At 43.7% G+C, this 17,178-nt stretch overlaps 2 protein-coding genes across 5 annotated transcripts in view; both read left to right on the top strand.

Annotated features, from left to right (window-relative positions):
* The window catches only part of GRIN3A (glutamate ionotropic receptor NMDA type subunit 3A), a 170,945-nt gene that overhangs the window by 120,842 nt on the left and 32,925 nt on the right, over positions 1-17,178 (top strand). The gene's annotated exons all lie outside the window — the stretch shown is intronic.
* On the top strand, positions 9,135-10,364 carry PPP3R2 (protein phosphatase 3 regulatory subunit B, beta). The gene has a single exon (XM_045882810.3). The coding sequence runs from the start codon at positions 9,391-9,393 to the stop codon at positions 9,901-9,903; it is 513 nt and encodes a 170-aa protein (XP_045738766.1). The 5' UTR covers positions 9,135-9,390; the 3' UTR covers positions 9,904-10,364.

The raw sequence follows: 17,178 nt of genomic DNA, 5'->3' as shown, positions 1-17,178 counted from the left end.
AAAGGTTACGTAACCTCTCTCAACTTCAGTTGAATCCGTATCTTGCTGGATTGTTACAGGGTTTTCTGCCTCTGAATCCAAGGGTCTCCTTGTTGAGTGCTGAGGTAAACAAATACATACTAAGCAGGAAGTTGAGCATTGCCATGAAAGGAGTTCCATCTCTAGAATTCAGAGGCCTTGATTACATGGTGTAAGGAAAAGGAGAAGTAAAGTTTGGAACAGTATAAAAGTAAATCATTGTACTTTTCAGTGTTTCTTAATATCAAGGAAAGTGCACGATAGGAAACTCTGCACCATTCCATCTCTGAGCTCATCCTCAACTTGACCTCCATTCCATCCTTGAAATTACTCCATCCATGGCCTCCCCAGTCCTGAACTTCATCTAATAAGGGACGGGACCACTGGGAAGGAATGAAGTGAGATGTCTGCTAAGCTCATTATTAGTTTGTTTTTTAAAGCTGAAGTTAAATGGTTTGTTTTCAAGAGCACTGTAGAGGTGCAAATGTAAAAATAACCCATTTCAAAATTATCTACATCACAAAGTCATGAACACAAACTACTTAACCTCTTTAAGTTTCCTCTGCTCAATGGAGAGAACAATATTTGATGCTCCTGGCTTGGTGTAAGAAACAGAGATAATGTACATAAAAGAGCCTGACATCTACAAACGTAGGTGTTGAGTGAATGGTAGTTGTCATATTTGTCTTGACTCTGACATGAACCAACTGAGTGACCTTCAGCACATCCCTAAAGTTCTCTAAAGCTTGTTTCCTCACCTTAAGATTGAGCTGTGTAGCATGTTTGGCTTAGAGAATGCTGTAGTTCCCAGGCTGATATGACAGGTTTGGAGGGATCCTGAAAGATACAGATCCTGGGACACAGAGAAGGACAGACTGGCTGGCCTCCAGTCTGGGCTCTCCATCTCTGACCACTGCCCCAGAACACCAAAATGTGCATCTCATATGAAACTTCTTAATATTTGTTCACTGAGAAAATGGAGTTTTCTCCAGGTAAATCCATTCTTCCCTCCATTAATTTTTTGTTGGGAGGAGGAAAGCGTTAGTCAACTCTACATTGAAAGCCAAATAGATCACACAAGTCACATCAAGAAACTTCAATGCTGGTCAGTTTTCTTTCCAGTTTGTCTTTAAAAACACAAAGGAAATGGCATGGGGGTGGGAGAGGAGTGAGTTTTAATGCAGTCTTTTCTGCTCTTGACAACTAGGTCACATCTCAACAGCCTCCTGCCCCTCTCATCCCTACCCCTTCCTTTTTCAATTTAAAATGTCACTGTTATTCAACCTGATGAAAGTTATGGTGAGGCAAGGAGAGTTAATGACTGTAGATTGCTTTAAATTAAAATCCCGTGTATCGGGAGCCACCTTGACAGCTGAGTGCTTCCCTTGGCATAGCCTAAGTAATTAAGTTTCATATTTAAGCCAAGCATAAGGTCAGATGGATCCTATCCAGGTAATGCTTTGTGCTGAAGAAGCACAAAGCCGTACGTATGTCCTTTTATGACGTGGAGTGGAATTGCGCATGGAGAAAGGGAGGCCAATCTCCAAAAGGCCTCACCTTCTTATACTCTGCTACCAAAATGAATTCATTCATTCATTCCTCCATCCATGCATCCATCCATACAGATATGTATTGAACGCCTGTGTGCCGGCCCTGCATCAGGAGCAGCTGATGCAGAGATGAGTACAGAACTCACAGGCAGGGAGACAGACCTGTGAACAAACCCCTGATGCCACACCGTCACAGGAGCAGCAGGAGAAGATACAAGGTAGAGCAGTGACACAGGCAAGCCCATGAATCACTCATGGAAGAGCAAGAATGAATCCGAGAAGGCTTCCTGGAGGAGGTAACCCCTGTCGGGGGAAGAACCCTCCAGTCAGAGCATGACCAAGACACTGAGGCATGGAATTATAAACAGTGCAGTTCGGCCCCACCCTTTAGAGACACTGCACCCAGTGATGCTGGATGGACAGGACTTTATGACCTCCTCAGGGATGCTGATATCGTACGTAGATGACCACCTTTCCTTGTGTTCTGCCTTACAGCTCCCCTGCGACCCCCACAAGAGCAGACACATCTTTTTAAATCTCCATATGGAAGGCAGTCTGAAATAATTGAAAAAATTTCAGCTCCGAATTAGACATACTGAGGTTTGACACCCCGCTCCATCCCTGTGTGTCCATGCAAGCCATGCAACTTCTAAAACTTCAGATCCTTACCCCCAAACTGGGGATAATAATAGAATATACCTATAAGTAGTGAAATATATTTAATGAGCTATTTTAGGAAGAATGCTTAGCTTAATAAATGTTCCCTCCTCTTCCCCTGAGTATAGAATTATGTGTACAGAAGAAAAAATATTTGGTAAATTACAAGCGCATGCAGGAAATTACAGTTGGTGCACCCGCCCTTTTGGACCCATCTCCAAGAAAGCAGGAGCATCTTACAGTTAACAAGCATCTTACAATTCCAACGTAAAGATTCTTTTATGTGTTATTTACATATGTTATAAAACTGAAGACTGTTTTACTGGAGGACTTGAGAAATACATGATTCTGGAATTTTCTACCTTGCAAAGTGCTGAATTAACCAGATTATCGTATCATGTGGTTCCTTTCTTCCAACTCAGCTTCTAGGTTTGAGTGGGGAAACACTTGTGCAGACCATTACGATACACTTAAATCAGATTTTTAGAGAAACAACAGTAACTATTTTCTTTAAATGTGATCAGTGGTATTTCCAAGTCAGGTGACTGGGTGGGCAGGCTGGAGCCCTACAATTCTCCCCTGTTGCTTTCCTCTCATGCCACATCATCACAAAGGTGGGACTGTTACTCTGTTGCTCTCTGCTTACAATAGATGACAGAAGTTGAAATTCTGCTACAAGGAAAACTAATTCCAGCCAGTGCCCTCTTCACCCTTGTTAATGACCAAGTAAACAGACCTCATGGAATAAGGGTCTCTTCCTTTGTATACCAGAGATGCTTGGGCATAAAATATACCCAAGACCGAATACTGTTAATAGTTTTTGCTTTTTCCCTTGGTTACATTCAATGGACTCATGAATATTTATGAATATGGTTATTTACTATGCAACTAAAAGGTGTGAACAGTGTTCAAACTGGTTAGGACTATTGTGAGAGATGGTCTTCCTTCCACTTTTTGAGATTTCCATACACTGAAATCTATAGGGGAATCACATGAAACAGGACTCCTCCCTAATTATTCCCGGTGCTAATAAGTAGTTGCTTCCAGGCTCTCAAGATTCTGGCTTGAAAAAAAAAACAGAAAGCTTGGAAATGTGTGAAGATTGCCATCTAGTGGCTGTGATGTGAAGTGTCACAAACTATCAGAAAAGCCATCTCTTGTTCCTCACAAACATCGTTAACCAAGTCTAAGAAGGTGAGAAATTGCCCTCACATTCCCTCTGTCACGTCCAAGGTCTCTGAAGACACTCTCTCCCGATGGAGCTGTCGGAGTTGGTGGAATTTCAGGACACGTTAGATGAGAAGGCAGCATCGTGGGGGAGCCCAGGGATCCGTAAAGGGTGCCCCTCTCATCACACATCATAGGTGGCTTCCTGCAACATCTGAGCACAGGGCTGGTTAGCCTGAGAAGTCAGTGCAGTGCCATGTGGAGCCTCACCTCTGCCCCCTCCCTCTATCCGTGTCCAATAAGACGTCAGGTCTGGTTGGTATGGGTTGAATTATGTCCCCCAAAAAGACATGTTGAGGTTCTAATGAACTAACCCCTGGTACCTCAGAAGGAGGCCCGGTTTGGAAACAGGATCATTGCAGACAGGATTAGTTAAATTGAGGCGTGGTCACACTATAGAAGGATGGGTCCCTGATCCAACATGCCCAGCGTCCTTATAAGAGGACAGTCATTCTGGGGAGGCAGACACAGGGAGAACACCATGACCATGAGGCAGAGATTCGATTTATGCAGCTGCAAACCAAGGGATGCCAAAGACTGCCAGCAAACCGTCATATGCTCGGAATCCGCAAAGAAGGAGTCATCTACAGGTTTCAGAGGGAATACGGCCCTGCTGACGTCTGGAGTTCAGACTTCTCTAGTCTCCAGAACTGGGAGACAGTCAACTTCTGTTTAAGCCCCCAGTTTATGGTTCTTTGTTATGACAGCCAAGCAGATGGGTACCCCTGGCCTTTCACCTCCAGCACCTCTTTCAGCCTGCCGCACTCTCCGAGCATGTGTGGTCGTCCTCGGTGGCTGGCTGCTCGTCTCTCCCCTGTTCAGTTCACCCTTCACAATGCCAGAGTCATCTTTCTAGAATAGAATCCTGATTCAGTCACTCTTGTGCACTTTCAGTCACCTTTGTGTGTCCTATAGAAACCAAATGTCTTGGCCAAATATTCAAACTCCCATTGATCTGGTTCCTTCCATTTCACTTTGGTATTTTACTCAGGTACTTCAGCCACATTGCACCAGGTGCTGCCATCCCCACCTGCTCCCTTTCCCACTTCTGTGGTTACGGTACCTGTCCCCCTTGTCTTTGTCAGGATCAAACAGTAGTACTTCTTGCAAAGAAAAGTCTTTCTCCATTTGTCCCCAGCAAGAATTCTAGGAATTCCTAACCACATCTCGGTTCTCTGAATTCTTATAGCTCTTAGCCTTTACCTTTCTGATGACATCCTGCCTTTTCCATCGTGTGTTATAATTAATTACAACTTCCTGATGCCTCAAGTCACTCAGCAGTCAGTAAGCTTTCTGAGTAGGGACCATCCCTGAATGCTGTCAGTGCTCTACATGTTGAAGAAACACGATTGGATAAGTGATGCCCTGTAAGGAATGACTGAATAAACGTTGCACTTTCTTCAGTGTCTTGGGGACGGTCAGACATTTCTTCACTTCATCTAATACCATGCTCTCCTGCAACCTCCCTGTTCTGGCCACAGTGGTGTTTTTCAAGTTCGCCTACTTGATATGCTCCTCCTGCCCCAGTGCCTTTGCACATGTCGTTCCTTCTTCCCAGAACACTCATCCCTGCCCAGAACAACTGGTTAATTTCTTCTTCTCCTTAATATTTCAGCTCAGTCATCACTTCCCCAATTAAGCTTTAGTTCCTCTTTCTGACTGGATCAAATTCCCATTGTGTGAACTCCCCTGACACCACAAATCACTATTGTGTTACCTCTTACCTGCAACACTCACTGCAGGTGCCCCTTTAACATTTCTGGACATGATAATTTGGTTAATGTCCATTTTCCCTGCAAAACTATAAGCTCTATGAGGACAGAGACAGCTGGAAGAGTATCTGCTTTGGATCACCACAGTATGCCTCTCGTATTGTAGATGTTCAATAAATATTTGTGGAGAAAACAAATGAATGGTTGAGTGTATCTGCATGTATGTATATGTAAACAGTCTATTAAAATTTTCCAGGCAAGCCTAAAGTAGGCAATAATTATAACATCTATCATTTGGTACCTACTACATGCTAGGCACGGGGCCTAATTCTTTAATGTGTGCTATCCCATTTAATCCTGAAAATGATGCTATGAGTTAGCAGTTGTCCCTGTTTTCCAGATGAGCATGATTCAAATAAATAATTCTGCCCAAGATCAGAGTTGTTAAATAGCAAAACGATGATTGAATACCCGTGCTCATATTAAACACCATGCCAGAATTACAAAACAATATCAAACATATTATTCTTGATCCTTTTGAATACACATGATAAACATAAAAGACTGACCAAATTGCACTACATCCTTCCAGTCATACTCTTTATTAAATTGTGGATTTCTCAATAGCAAAACTATATATTTCTCAAGGGGCTGTATCTTGTTTACCACAGAAGACCCATCAGCTGACACAGAGCCTGGCACACAGTAGGTGTTCGATATATATTTGAACTTGAAACAAAGTTTGTCACATCCAAGAAAAACAAAACGCATATAGCCAGAGCCAAACATCTGCTTTGGAGAAAGCAAATAGAGGAGTAAGAAAGGGACAAGAAAGAAGATAGGGTACAAAAGGTATTGAGAACCTACTGTCCACCGGAATGCTATTTTAGATGGCTTTTTTATTATTTGAGATGTTCTCTCACTTAAACCTAAAATAACACTATGACGCCATTATATTATTCCTGCTTTGCAGGTGAGAAATCTGATGCTCGGTTTTAAACTCAGGGCTATGTGGTCCCACAGTCTGTAGGATGGCTAACCCCAACACAAATTGATGTTAATATGATGATTGACAACATCACAGATAGGTGAGGGTTTCCAGGTCAAGGTCAACAACCCACCGCCTGGGAATCTCCCAGAATGACTGTGATACTGCTCAGAAACCCATTCTCCTGACTAACTTGAAAGATGAGGCCTTACATGAGCCACAGGACTCATCACTTCCATTTTTGTTGATTTTATTTTCCATTGGCAGTTATTTTTGCACATGACCATCTCATAGTTCTTTCCCTGAAAACTCTTGAGGAAAAAAATAATGACTTGCTGAAATGGAAGTGCCATCCGGCTCCTGATTTCTTCCGGAACAGTCAACCCTTTTAATTTACTTAGTGCAGTGAATGTCCGAAGGTCCAGATGCCTCCACAGTGATAAACAGAAAGAGTAACAGTGAAAATGACTAGGAATAACAGCCAGAGAAAATTGAATCAATGGCATTGAGCCCCATAATAATGCTGAACTACGAAGTTTATGAAATGTGGAGCAATGGGGAACTCAATTTCACATTGACTAAAACTTAAGATCCAGCATGACATTGCATCCTCTGCAGGGCAGGAGTAAAGCAATTCTTGGTTGCACCCTGAATTGTTTTAGTGAAATGGTACCATCTTCCTGATAGTGTCTGTTCGACCATGAGTTAACTCTTGTGACAATACTTCTCTTATGTAACATTTCTTTTTTTTTTTTTAAGATTTTATTTATTCATTTTAGACACAGAGATACAGAGAGAGAGAGAGAGCATGAGCAGCGGGAGAAGCAGAGGGAGAGGGAGAAGCAGGCTCCCTCCCGAGCCAGGAGCCCAATGTGGGGCTTGATCCCAGGACCCTAGGATCATGACCTGAGCCGAAGACATACGTTTAACCATCTGAGCCACCCAGGCGCCCCTCTTATGTAACATTTCTATATGCATTCCTGCATCTCGCTCTCAGAATAACCACATGCAGTGGAGAAGGCAGTTATAATTACTATCACCATTTTACAGATGAGGACACTGAGGCTGGGGCAGGAATGTCTCCTCTAAGGGCTCACAGCTAATCTGAGCAGAGCAGGGACTGGAACCTGGTCCACTGAATTCTTTTTTTTTTTTTTTTTTTGGAGATTTTATTTATTTATTTGACAGAGATAGAGATAGCGAGAGCAGGAACACAAGCAGGGGGAGTGGGAGAGGGAGAAGCAGGTTTCCCGCTGAGCAGGGAGCCCGATGCGGGGCTCGATCCCAGGACCCTGGGATCATGACCTGAGCCGAAGGCAGACACTTAACAACTGAGCCACCCAGGCGCCCCTGGTCTGCTGAATTCTTATGCTCTCTCCACTACCCTTCACTACCTCCTAATAAAACACAGAGGAATAGAGGAATACACTTACTAAAGTTTCCACACTAATATCTCCTTTCCAAATGACGACCATCAGGGGTACGTCAGTGAGGACTCCAGAAGTGTGCTTGATGGGTCAGTGAGGTCCTCGAGCCTGCGATTGAAGGTCTGCAGTCAGTCCTCAAGGAATGTGCTGAACTGGGGGAGCCAAAGCTAATGCTGAGGGACGTGCTTAGAGCAATGAGTGACGCGCTGCACGTGGTACCAAGGAATGCTCATTAAATGACACGCATACATGTGAGGACCCTGGCTGCCAACTGTTCATTCTTTAAGACTTCATCTCCACCAGCAGGGGCAATAGGACTGAAATTAGTAAGAATAATAATGATGATAATGATTTATCATATTGGCTAATACCAGCTTTAATCCTCATACAGCTGTACAAAATGTATGATTAGCCCCATTTCACAGATGGGAAAACATGTTAAGCAAGTTGTTTAAAGCCTTACTGCTACTAAGCGGGCAGTTCAGAGCTGATGCGGGGTTGTTCTGTTTAAATTTTTTCCATCCTGTCATGCTTCTTTCAGATCTAGTTCATTCAATCAGTTGGGATAATAATTCGGTCGTTAAATATTGCAGCCTACGAAACTTCCCTTTCCCCTTGAACTGTCCAGCTCTTGGGTGAGGTGTCCCATAGCTCTGTGGTGCCAGTTTCAGCACAGTTGCCTTTAGAGTGATATTTTGGCTGAACTTAAAACACGAAGAAGGTGCTAGCATTTTTTACGTGAATGTGTGCCCCCTTCAGTTTGATTTAGTGGCCTGGGGTTCCCCCTAGTCCCTGTGAACTGCATTGCTCTTGAGTCAAATTTACTTCTTATGCATTTGGAGTAACTGATGTGCTCCTAAAGGAAGAAGGAATAGGGGGTGGCGGGCGCATGAGATTCATGTTTAACAAAAAGAACAAATCCAGTTTAAGCAAAGAGGAAAGAGTGAGACAGCAGAAGGACCACTCAAAACATGCAAAAGCCTTCTCAAAACATGCAAAAGCCTTCTCTGCGCACATTACAGCCATTCCAAACGTGGTCCGCAGGATGGCCACCAGGCTCTGGTTCAAAAAAGATGAAGACCAGCCATAAGATGATGGCTTCCAAGTATCAGGGCAACCAAGGCTATATTCTTGGGAACTGTGTTTTCTTGAAAGATGCCCCGAATTCAGCATTGTGTATATTCCTCAGGAATATGTTACCACTTTTCGGTGATCGTGTGAGAAATTCTGTGTGATATCTGGGTGGTCTCTTACAAAGACCCTGAACCCCATGTCTTGAAAAAGGTCAGGGACCACTGTACCAGAAGGATGTCAATCCTGGTAGAGAATTTAGGAAATATGTATAAGATCGACGCTTTAATGTATTACCTCATTTAGTCCTTGCACTAGGCCGGCGAAGAAGCATGAAGAGCCCGTGACTGCAGTTCGCTCAGTCATTCTGTACATACTGATTAAGCACATACCGCACGTCGGGCACTGTGCTGGGGACACTGCCCTTTTGGAGTTTACTAAGGAAAAGTGAGGAAGTGAGAAGATAAAATATTAGCAAGGGAACTAGGGAGAAAAGAAGGAAGGAGGGCGGAGCAGCCTGTCAGCCTGTCGCTCTCCTGGGGGTCCATCTCCCCAACCTCCACCCCGCTCCGCTCTCTCCTACCTTCTCCCCGTCCCTCCCCTCCCTGCTCCATCGCTTCCATCAGGTGGAGGGGGGGGACCGCGAGCCCTCCAAGCCTCCGCCCCCCCACCCCCCACCCCACCGCGCAACCGTCAACCCGCCCGCGCCCACCGCCCTTGGGAGCGGTGCTGCGTCCACAATGGGAAATGAAGCCAGTTACCCGGAGGAGATATGCTCCCGCTTCAACACCGATGAAATTAAAAGGCTAGGCAAGAGGTTTAAGAAGCTGGACTTGGACTGTTCGGGCTCTCTGAGTGTGGAAGAGTTCTTGTCCGTGCCCGAGCTGCAGCAGAACCCGTTGGTGCAGCGAGTGATCGACATCTTCGACACCGACGGCAACGGAGAAGTGGACTTCAGGGAGTTCATCCTGGGGGCCTCCCAGTTCAGCGTCAGGGGGGACGAGGAGCAGAAGTTGAGGTTCGCCTTCAGCATCTACGACATTGATAAGGATGGCTTCATTTCCAACGGGGAGCTCTTCCAGGTGCTGAAGCTGATGGTGGGCAACAACCTGAAGGACTGGCAGTTACAGCAGCTCGTGGACAAAACCATCATCATCCTGGATCAGGATGGAGACGGGAAAATATCCTTCGAGGAATTCAGCGCTGTGGTCGGAGGCCTGGAGGTCCACAAGAAGTTGGTGGTGATTGTGTGAGCTTTTAAGAGCACCACCCACCAACTCTTACTTCCCTTTCTGTCTCTTTTAAGATCAGCTCAAGGCAGCCCAGCAGCTGTCTCTCTGACTTATTTGGAAGCGTTTCTCTTTGTGAAGCCACATTTTTCTAACACGAACCTCATGACCAACTCTGTGTTGTTAATTCTTTTTCTCTCAATGATTCAGGGTAACACCCTGATTGGGGGAGACCAAGATGAAGGAGAATGGTGGGGAAAGAAAATCAAAAGGCCTTTCTAAACATCCTTTTCTGTGTTTTGATTCAGAAACCAAACTATAGAGTCAAGAAGAACTTTAAAAATCCAAAAATAAGAAAATATACATATCTTTGCCTTTATTCTCATAGTTTTATAGATGGGAGGAAATTGCACAATTTAAATCAGGTGAACTCTTCATTTACTCGTATCCAGGTTCTCTTGACAGATTGTTAACTTCCTGTTATGGCAAGAGAAACAGATCTGTTTCTCTTGGCTGAGCAACTTTCAATCAGCTCTCTCTGGGCAGTGAAAGCCCGTCTTTCCCTTTCCTAGCCTGCAGCCTGCTCCCCATCTTGTATCCAGAAATCCCTGAGCCCGTCTGGAGGGCTCCTCCTGTCCTGTCGTTCCAGCTCCTGACCAGGAACTGGTCTCAGGACTCTTACAAGAAATGCTAAGCCTGGACTAAGTGCCCAGCCCAACTCTCAGCCTCAGTGGCAGTTTTTCAGGGTGGGCTACCCATCCTGATATGAAGTTCAGTTAAGATTGCCTCCAGCCAAACAGGGCAGGGACCTTCCCAGAAAGCTCTTACCTCCAAAACCCAGCCCCTCCATCACCCCCAGTTAGAGGGAAAGGGACAGATTCAGAGTCGTTCTTCCCACAAGACAGAGGCAGAGATGGGCAACTACGTCTCTGCAGCAGGGGGAAATGCCGTCTGCACTAGCTAAACTCAGTTTTAAACATCAGACCTGGGACCTGGCAGGGAAGCTGAGAGCTCTTTCACCCCAGGAAGCCTTTTCTCTAATGGAACATTCAGCCCAGAATTCCTTACATGAGAATACACCTGCAGCTAAGGTGTGTACTGGAGCCTAGTCACACTGGGTGAGGGCAATGTGTGTGCATCTCTTCCTAGCTCCGTGTTTAGTGATGTCATGTTGATAGATTGAAATTGGCCATGGGAGGGACGCCTGGGTGGCTTAGTTGGTTTAAGTGTCTGCCTTTGGCTCAGGTCATGATCCCAGGGTCCTGGGATCGAGTCCCGCATCGGGCTCCTTGCTCAGCAGGGAGGCTCCTTCTCCCTCTGCCTGCCGCTCCCCCTGCTTGGGCTCTCTCTCTCTGACAAATAAAATCTTTTTTTTTTTTTTTTTAAAGATTTTATTTATTTATTTATTTGAGAGAGAGAATGAGAGACAGCATGAGAGGGAGGAGGGTCAGAGGGAGAAGCAGACTCCCTGCCGAGCAGGGAGCCCGATGCGGGACTCGATCCCGGGACTCCAGGATCATGACCTGAGCCGAAGGCAGTCGCTTAACCAACTGAGCCACCCAGGCGCCCTGACAAATAAAATCTTAAGAAAAAGAAAAAGAAAGAGATTGGCCATGGTGGAACTGGCACATCACGGAAAGGAGCAAAACCTTTTCCCGTTGTTTGGTTTGGAGAACTCGTGTACCAATAAATATACCACTGCCTATACTCCAGATGTTACCAGCTCTCCGAGGCCCCACGTACCGTCAGTTCTTAGAAAACCAGCTGCCCTTGGTCCCAGCACTTGCCACTTCACACCAGACCTCTTCCTTACGGTGAACCACTGCCCATGGAAAGGTTGAAAGCTCCCCAAACACCAGGACAATGAAACCTACTTCCCTACACAGGACAAAACTCAGGTGATTTTTCTCAGAATGAGGAAGATCTGTTTGAAAGATGATATTATCCTTCTATTTTGAAGAAGCCAGTTGCTAGTCTTAAAAAAACAAAAGTAGGAAAAATAAGTCCACACATTTAATTACTGTCAGGGCATCCATCTACCAAGGCTCCCCGCCATACTTTTTATTTAGTAGATTATTAAGGAAGCACAAAAAAAATAGGAATCTCTGTCCCTTTAAATCCTGTGCAGTTCTAAAAAATGTATTAATAATAAATGGCCCCAACCCTGTAGTGATATGAGTCATAGCCCCATTGCAGGATAACATCGTTGAAAGATTCAGACACACCTGAATTTGGAGTGTGTCTTTATACACTCCAGCTCCAATTTACTACTGGGTTCTTAGGAGTCATTTATTAGCTGTGTGAGCATGAGCGAGTTATTTAACCTCGCAGTATCAGTTCTCCTAATTAAAACGAGGATCCATTGTACGGTTATTTTGAGGATTCAAAAATATAAAACATTGGCTGGCTGGCTTGCTTGGTTGGCAGAGCATGCAACTCTTGATCTCCGGGTTGTGAGTTTGAGCCCCATGTTGGGTGTAGAGCCTACTAAAAAATAGTAAGACAAGTGCCTAGGGCACAGTGGGTTCATTCTAATTCCCTTCCCTTCCCCCTTACTCCACTTCTATTAGATCAAGATACATAAGGGAAACAGGACGCTTAATTTTTCCTTTTGAACCCTTTCTTAGTACTTAGCTACACCACTCTAAAATTAACCGGATGTTTGTGTAAGCCTAATCCAGAAAAGAAACAATGTCATAGTCCTCCCCACCCCCTCATTTGCAGAGGGAACAATAGACTTCTTGACTAGAGAAAGTTTAAAAGAAAGACTCTTGGGCAGCCTGGGTGGATCAGTCGGTTAAGCATCTGCCTTTGGCGCATGATTCTGGGATCCTGGGGTCCTGGGATCCTGGAGTCCTGGGATCAAGTCCCGCATCAGGCTCCTTGCTCAGTGGGGAGCCTCCTGTTCCCCCGGCTTGTGCTCTCTCCCTCTGTCTCTCTCTCTGACAAATAAATCTTAAAAAATCTTTTGAAAAATAAATAAAAGAAAGACTCTCATTCTAGCCCAACCTATTTGACTTTGTGATGGAAACTGTGCATGAGGAAAGCGAGCATGTGTAGTGCTAGCCGAGAAGGCCTCCCAGAGACATTTTTGTATACCCTGCAATGTACACATTAAAATATGGAAATTTAAAAATTATGACCAAGGGTTTGAAACATGTTGGATTTCATGTTTAAATTTAACAAGAGGAGGAAAAATATCTCAGCTTCTGGAATGGCTGGAAATAACAAGTTAATTGCTCGATCAATCTACTTAACATAGTTACCCAGAGCTTTATGGCAATGACCTTGAACTGAGAGCCTGTTTCCAGTTTCAGCAACTGGAAAGATCTGACTGTATGGATATTTGGGAAGATCACATTTACTTCCAAGTTAGAATGCTCTGACTTTTCTGTTAGTTGCTAGTTGCCAACAAATGTAGTTCTGTACAACTCCTTGGGTGATAATGGTAGTTAACACTTAATTGAACCACTGTTCCAGATTCTGTTGAAGTTGTTATAGCATTTAATCATAATAACACTGTGAAGTAGGTAACATCATTCAGTTTAATACATGATGCTATAGAGAGATCTAGAATCTTCTCTAAGATCTCCCAGCTGGTAAGTGGCAAAGCAAGAACTTGAACCAGGCTTCTTCTTTTTTTCTTAAGATTTATTCATTTGAGAGAGAGTGTGCATCCAGTGTGGGGAGGGGCAGAGGGAGAGAATCTTCCAGCAGATCCCCCCCCGCCAAGTGCAGAGCCTGTGGGGCTTGATCCCACTACCCATGAGATCACTACTGGAGCTGAAACCAACAGCCAGACGCTTAACTGACTGAGTCACCCAGGTGCCCCTGAACCAGGCTTTCTGACCCCAGATGCTGAGTTCACTGCATTACCTCTTATTTTTATGGGTCCTATATTTACCTGCTTCAAAATATTTCTGATGGTTTTATTAATATAATCAAATAAAACCTCAGTCAGTTTTCAGAAAAGGGGTGAATTACGTGTCAGGGAGCAAGAAGCCCCTACCTCTTTGGTTTTACATATTGAAAAAAAAAAAAGTTAAGCAAGGCAGTCTTGAGTCATCTTCCACCTTCATCTCATTTTGAAAAGTAAGTGATGGTATTTAGATTAAACTGATAACAGCAACCAATACAGTTCTAGGCTGTAGAGATCAGTAATAGTATGTTGTTATGAATCCTATATTAAGGGATTGTATCTGCCCTCTATGTTGCAACCCCAAACCACTAGACTTCTTTTTTTTTTTTAAACATAGGAGAAGATATGGCTGCAGCACTGTTGGTTTATCCTCTAAGTCTATCATGCTTTAGAGGCATTCTCAGGGAAAAACCTCTCAGGAAATTTTTTTTGGTTTAGTTACACACTCTGTTCTTCACTCATGCTGTTGATTCCCTTTGTTAGCATGTAGGAGGCCATTGATCTGGCTACTGTGTTTTACCTATTTTGCTTGCCTTGAAAAGGGAAAGGCTTGGGTGTTCTTAAAGACAAGGTGGCGCCGTAATAGGCCACTAGACTGAGAATCAGAACTGGACCCCCCTCCTTTCATATTGGCTACCGTAGCTATCCCCAAGGCTGGTGACTGTGTGAATAGCAGCAAATCGTGTGTCCGCTTTAAAGGCATTAGCTGATTCACAGTGAAAAACCACAACACTGAAGGGACACCAGCAGCAAGATAGCTGTGTACATCAAAAGGGACAGCCTGACGGCTCATAGGCTTGCTTTGACCCACCAGTACGTTTTTTGTTGTTGTTAGTTTTCCATGATGTTTGTGCTCACGATTCTTTTATTTGCCAATATTTTTAAAATCTGAAGATCTTAAAATCAAAATGAGCATAAAGGAGTGCATGCTACCCCAAGATGAGAGTGCCCTTTTATTGGCTAAGGTACCTCTGAAGCATGCGGCTAAAATGGAAAGGCTCAACGAAGAGAAAATAACATGCTCCACTCTTTAGTACAAACACTCAAGATGCCTAAAATGTTCATTATTTTTCAAAAATAAAGCAACTGGTCATAAAACACTTATCCCAACAATGGATATTTTCTAACAGCTGAAACAATACACAGGGTTACTATAGTCAAAACAAATACAGGGCGCCTGGGTGGCTCAGTTGGGTAAGCGACTGCCTTCGGCTCAGGTCATGATCCTGGAGTCCCGGGATCGAGTCCCGCATCGGGCTCCCTGCTCGGCAGGGAGCCTGCTTCTCCCTCTGCCCTCCCCCCTCTCATGTGCTCTCTGTCTCTCTCATTCTCTCTGTCTCAAATAAATAAATAAAATCTTTAAAAAAAAAAAAAAACAAATACAGCCATATAAGATTTCAAATCTTATATATAATTTCAAATTAAAATCTAACAAAAGCTAACAGTAAAGCTTAAAATTAGAGAAACAGAAATAGCATGTAGGAAAGAGGTTAATAGCTTTTTTTTTTTCAATAAAAAGCCTCACCTTGTCTGAAATGCATAATTGGCAAAGGATGTAAATATATGATTCATACAAAAGGAGATGGGAAAAACAAACATCAAAAAATAGCCTCACTAAGTAAATACAAATCAAAATGTTTAAAACCAGGGAAGTGCGGCTCCTGGGTGGCTCAGTCGTTAAGCATCTGCCTTCAGCTCAGGTCATGATCCCAGGGTCCTGGGATCGAGCCCCACATCGGGTTCCCTGCTGAGCAGGGAGCCTGCTTCTCCCTCTCCCACTCCCCCTGCTTATTTTCCCTCTCTCGCTGTGTCTCTTTCTGTCAAATAAATAAAATCTTTTAAAAAAATAAAACCAGGAAAGTGATTACGTGTAAAACAGGCTTGCAAGGATGTGAGCACTCTGTGCATTGGGGTAACACCAGGAACAGCGTTCACACTTGGTGAAAGCTCGCCGTACATCACGAGGCATCAAAACAGTTACATCATCTGACCTGTTAATCCCACCCACGGCATATATATATCTCAGGGAATCAAAACCAATTTTTTAAATGCTGTACACAAAAGATTTTTTGTTCCAGCAATATTTATCACATATAAATAATAAATAATATTAAAGAAAATTAAACACCTGACAGTTTGAGATTAGTTAGGTCAATTATGGTAAGTAATAGGCGATAATATAAAGCCATCAAAATTAATAAAGTCACCGTATAAATGCACACATTTTTAGAAAATAATGTTTTTTTTAAAAAGCATAGTTGTTATATGCTATGTTAACATAACTCTGGAAAACACATATGCATATGGTTCATATGCAGTTCAGGAGAGAAAAATGGAAGAACAAAGAATTTTGTAGGGACACCTGGCTGGCTCAGTCGGTTAAAGCCTATGACTCTTGATCTCAGGGTCGTGAGTTTGAGCCCCACATTGGGTGAAGACAATTAAAAATAAGATTTTTTTTAAAAAAGAAAGTATTTGTGTAAGAAAAGGATTATGATTAATCATCTCTAAGCTTTAGAAATATTTTTCTGAGTTGCTTTAAAAATAAATTAAGATTTCTGAAAGACCACACAATGGAACTGATGTAGCAAATTGAGCACCAGGTTCAAGGCTAGAAAATGGTTCCCGAAGCCTAGAAGGAGCAGGGGTTTGGGGAACGCAAGGAACAGAAAGGCAGCCTTTCCTCAGCAGCATGGGCAGTGCCGTGTTGATGGAGCCATGAAGCAGATTCCAGATTAAAGAAGACAGAGGTGCCCCAGCCCCAGGGCCTGGGAAGTGATGGGACATTCCCACAGACACCAACTGCTGTCCATCTAGATTATTTTGCTCATCCAAATGTGTGAGCACTGTTAACTTCGCTTATGCATTGTCCTGCTGGATTTTGCAAATCATCTCCCTTTTTGTTTCTTTTGTTAAATGTGATTTTTCAGTCTGCCTTCATTGATGAGGAAATTCCAGATCCTCTGAGTGAACATCCTCTTTCTCCCTTTTCATGATTATTGTTAATTTTTTTAGAAATTCCAAATGATTACCCCTTACTCCCTTACCCTACTGTCCAGCCAGGCAAACGCTATCCCCTGGGAGCTGTCCTTGGTGCCTCGGAGCCCACACCTCATGCAGGTCTCCATCTTCTGTCCCTCTCCCACAAAGGGTCATACGTATGGACACAACAATGAATCTGCCAGATTGCTGGAGCTGCTGCTCCTCTGGACAGAATAGTGGGTGGGAAAAAAAGCGTATAAATAGAAACAACATTTGCTTCCTACGCATCCTGCTTCCAAGTATCCAGGAGTCATCCATATTTCAGAAGCTCCATAGCCTTTCTTTTCTTTACCTCTCACTAAAATCATTATTCCTCCCCTACTCCTGTTCTTACTAAA

The sequence above is a fragment of the Mirounga angustirostris genome, unplaced genomic scaffold (assembly GCF_029215605.1).
Source record: "Mirounga angustirostris isolate CCGP_5_RB_7025 unplaced genomic scaffold, mMirAng1.0.hap1 SCAF_15, whole genome shotgun sequence".
In the NCBI taxonomy this organism is placed as follows: domain Eukaryota; kingdom Metazoa; phylum Chordata; class Mammalia; order Carnivora; family Phocidae; genus Mirounga; species Mirounga angustirostris.
The sequence above is the reverse complement of the archived record's forward strand: the minus strand, read 5'-3'. Positions and strand labels throughout refer to the sequence as shown.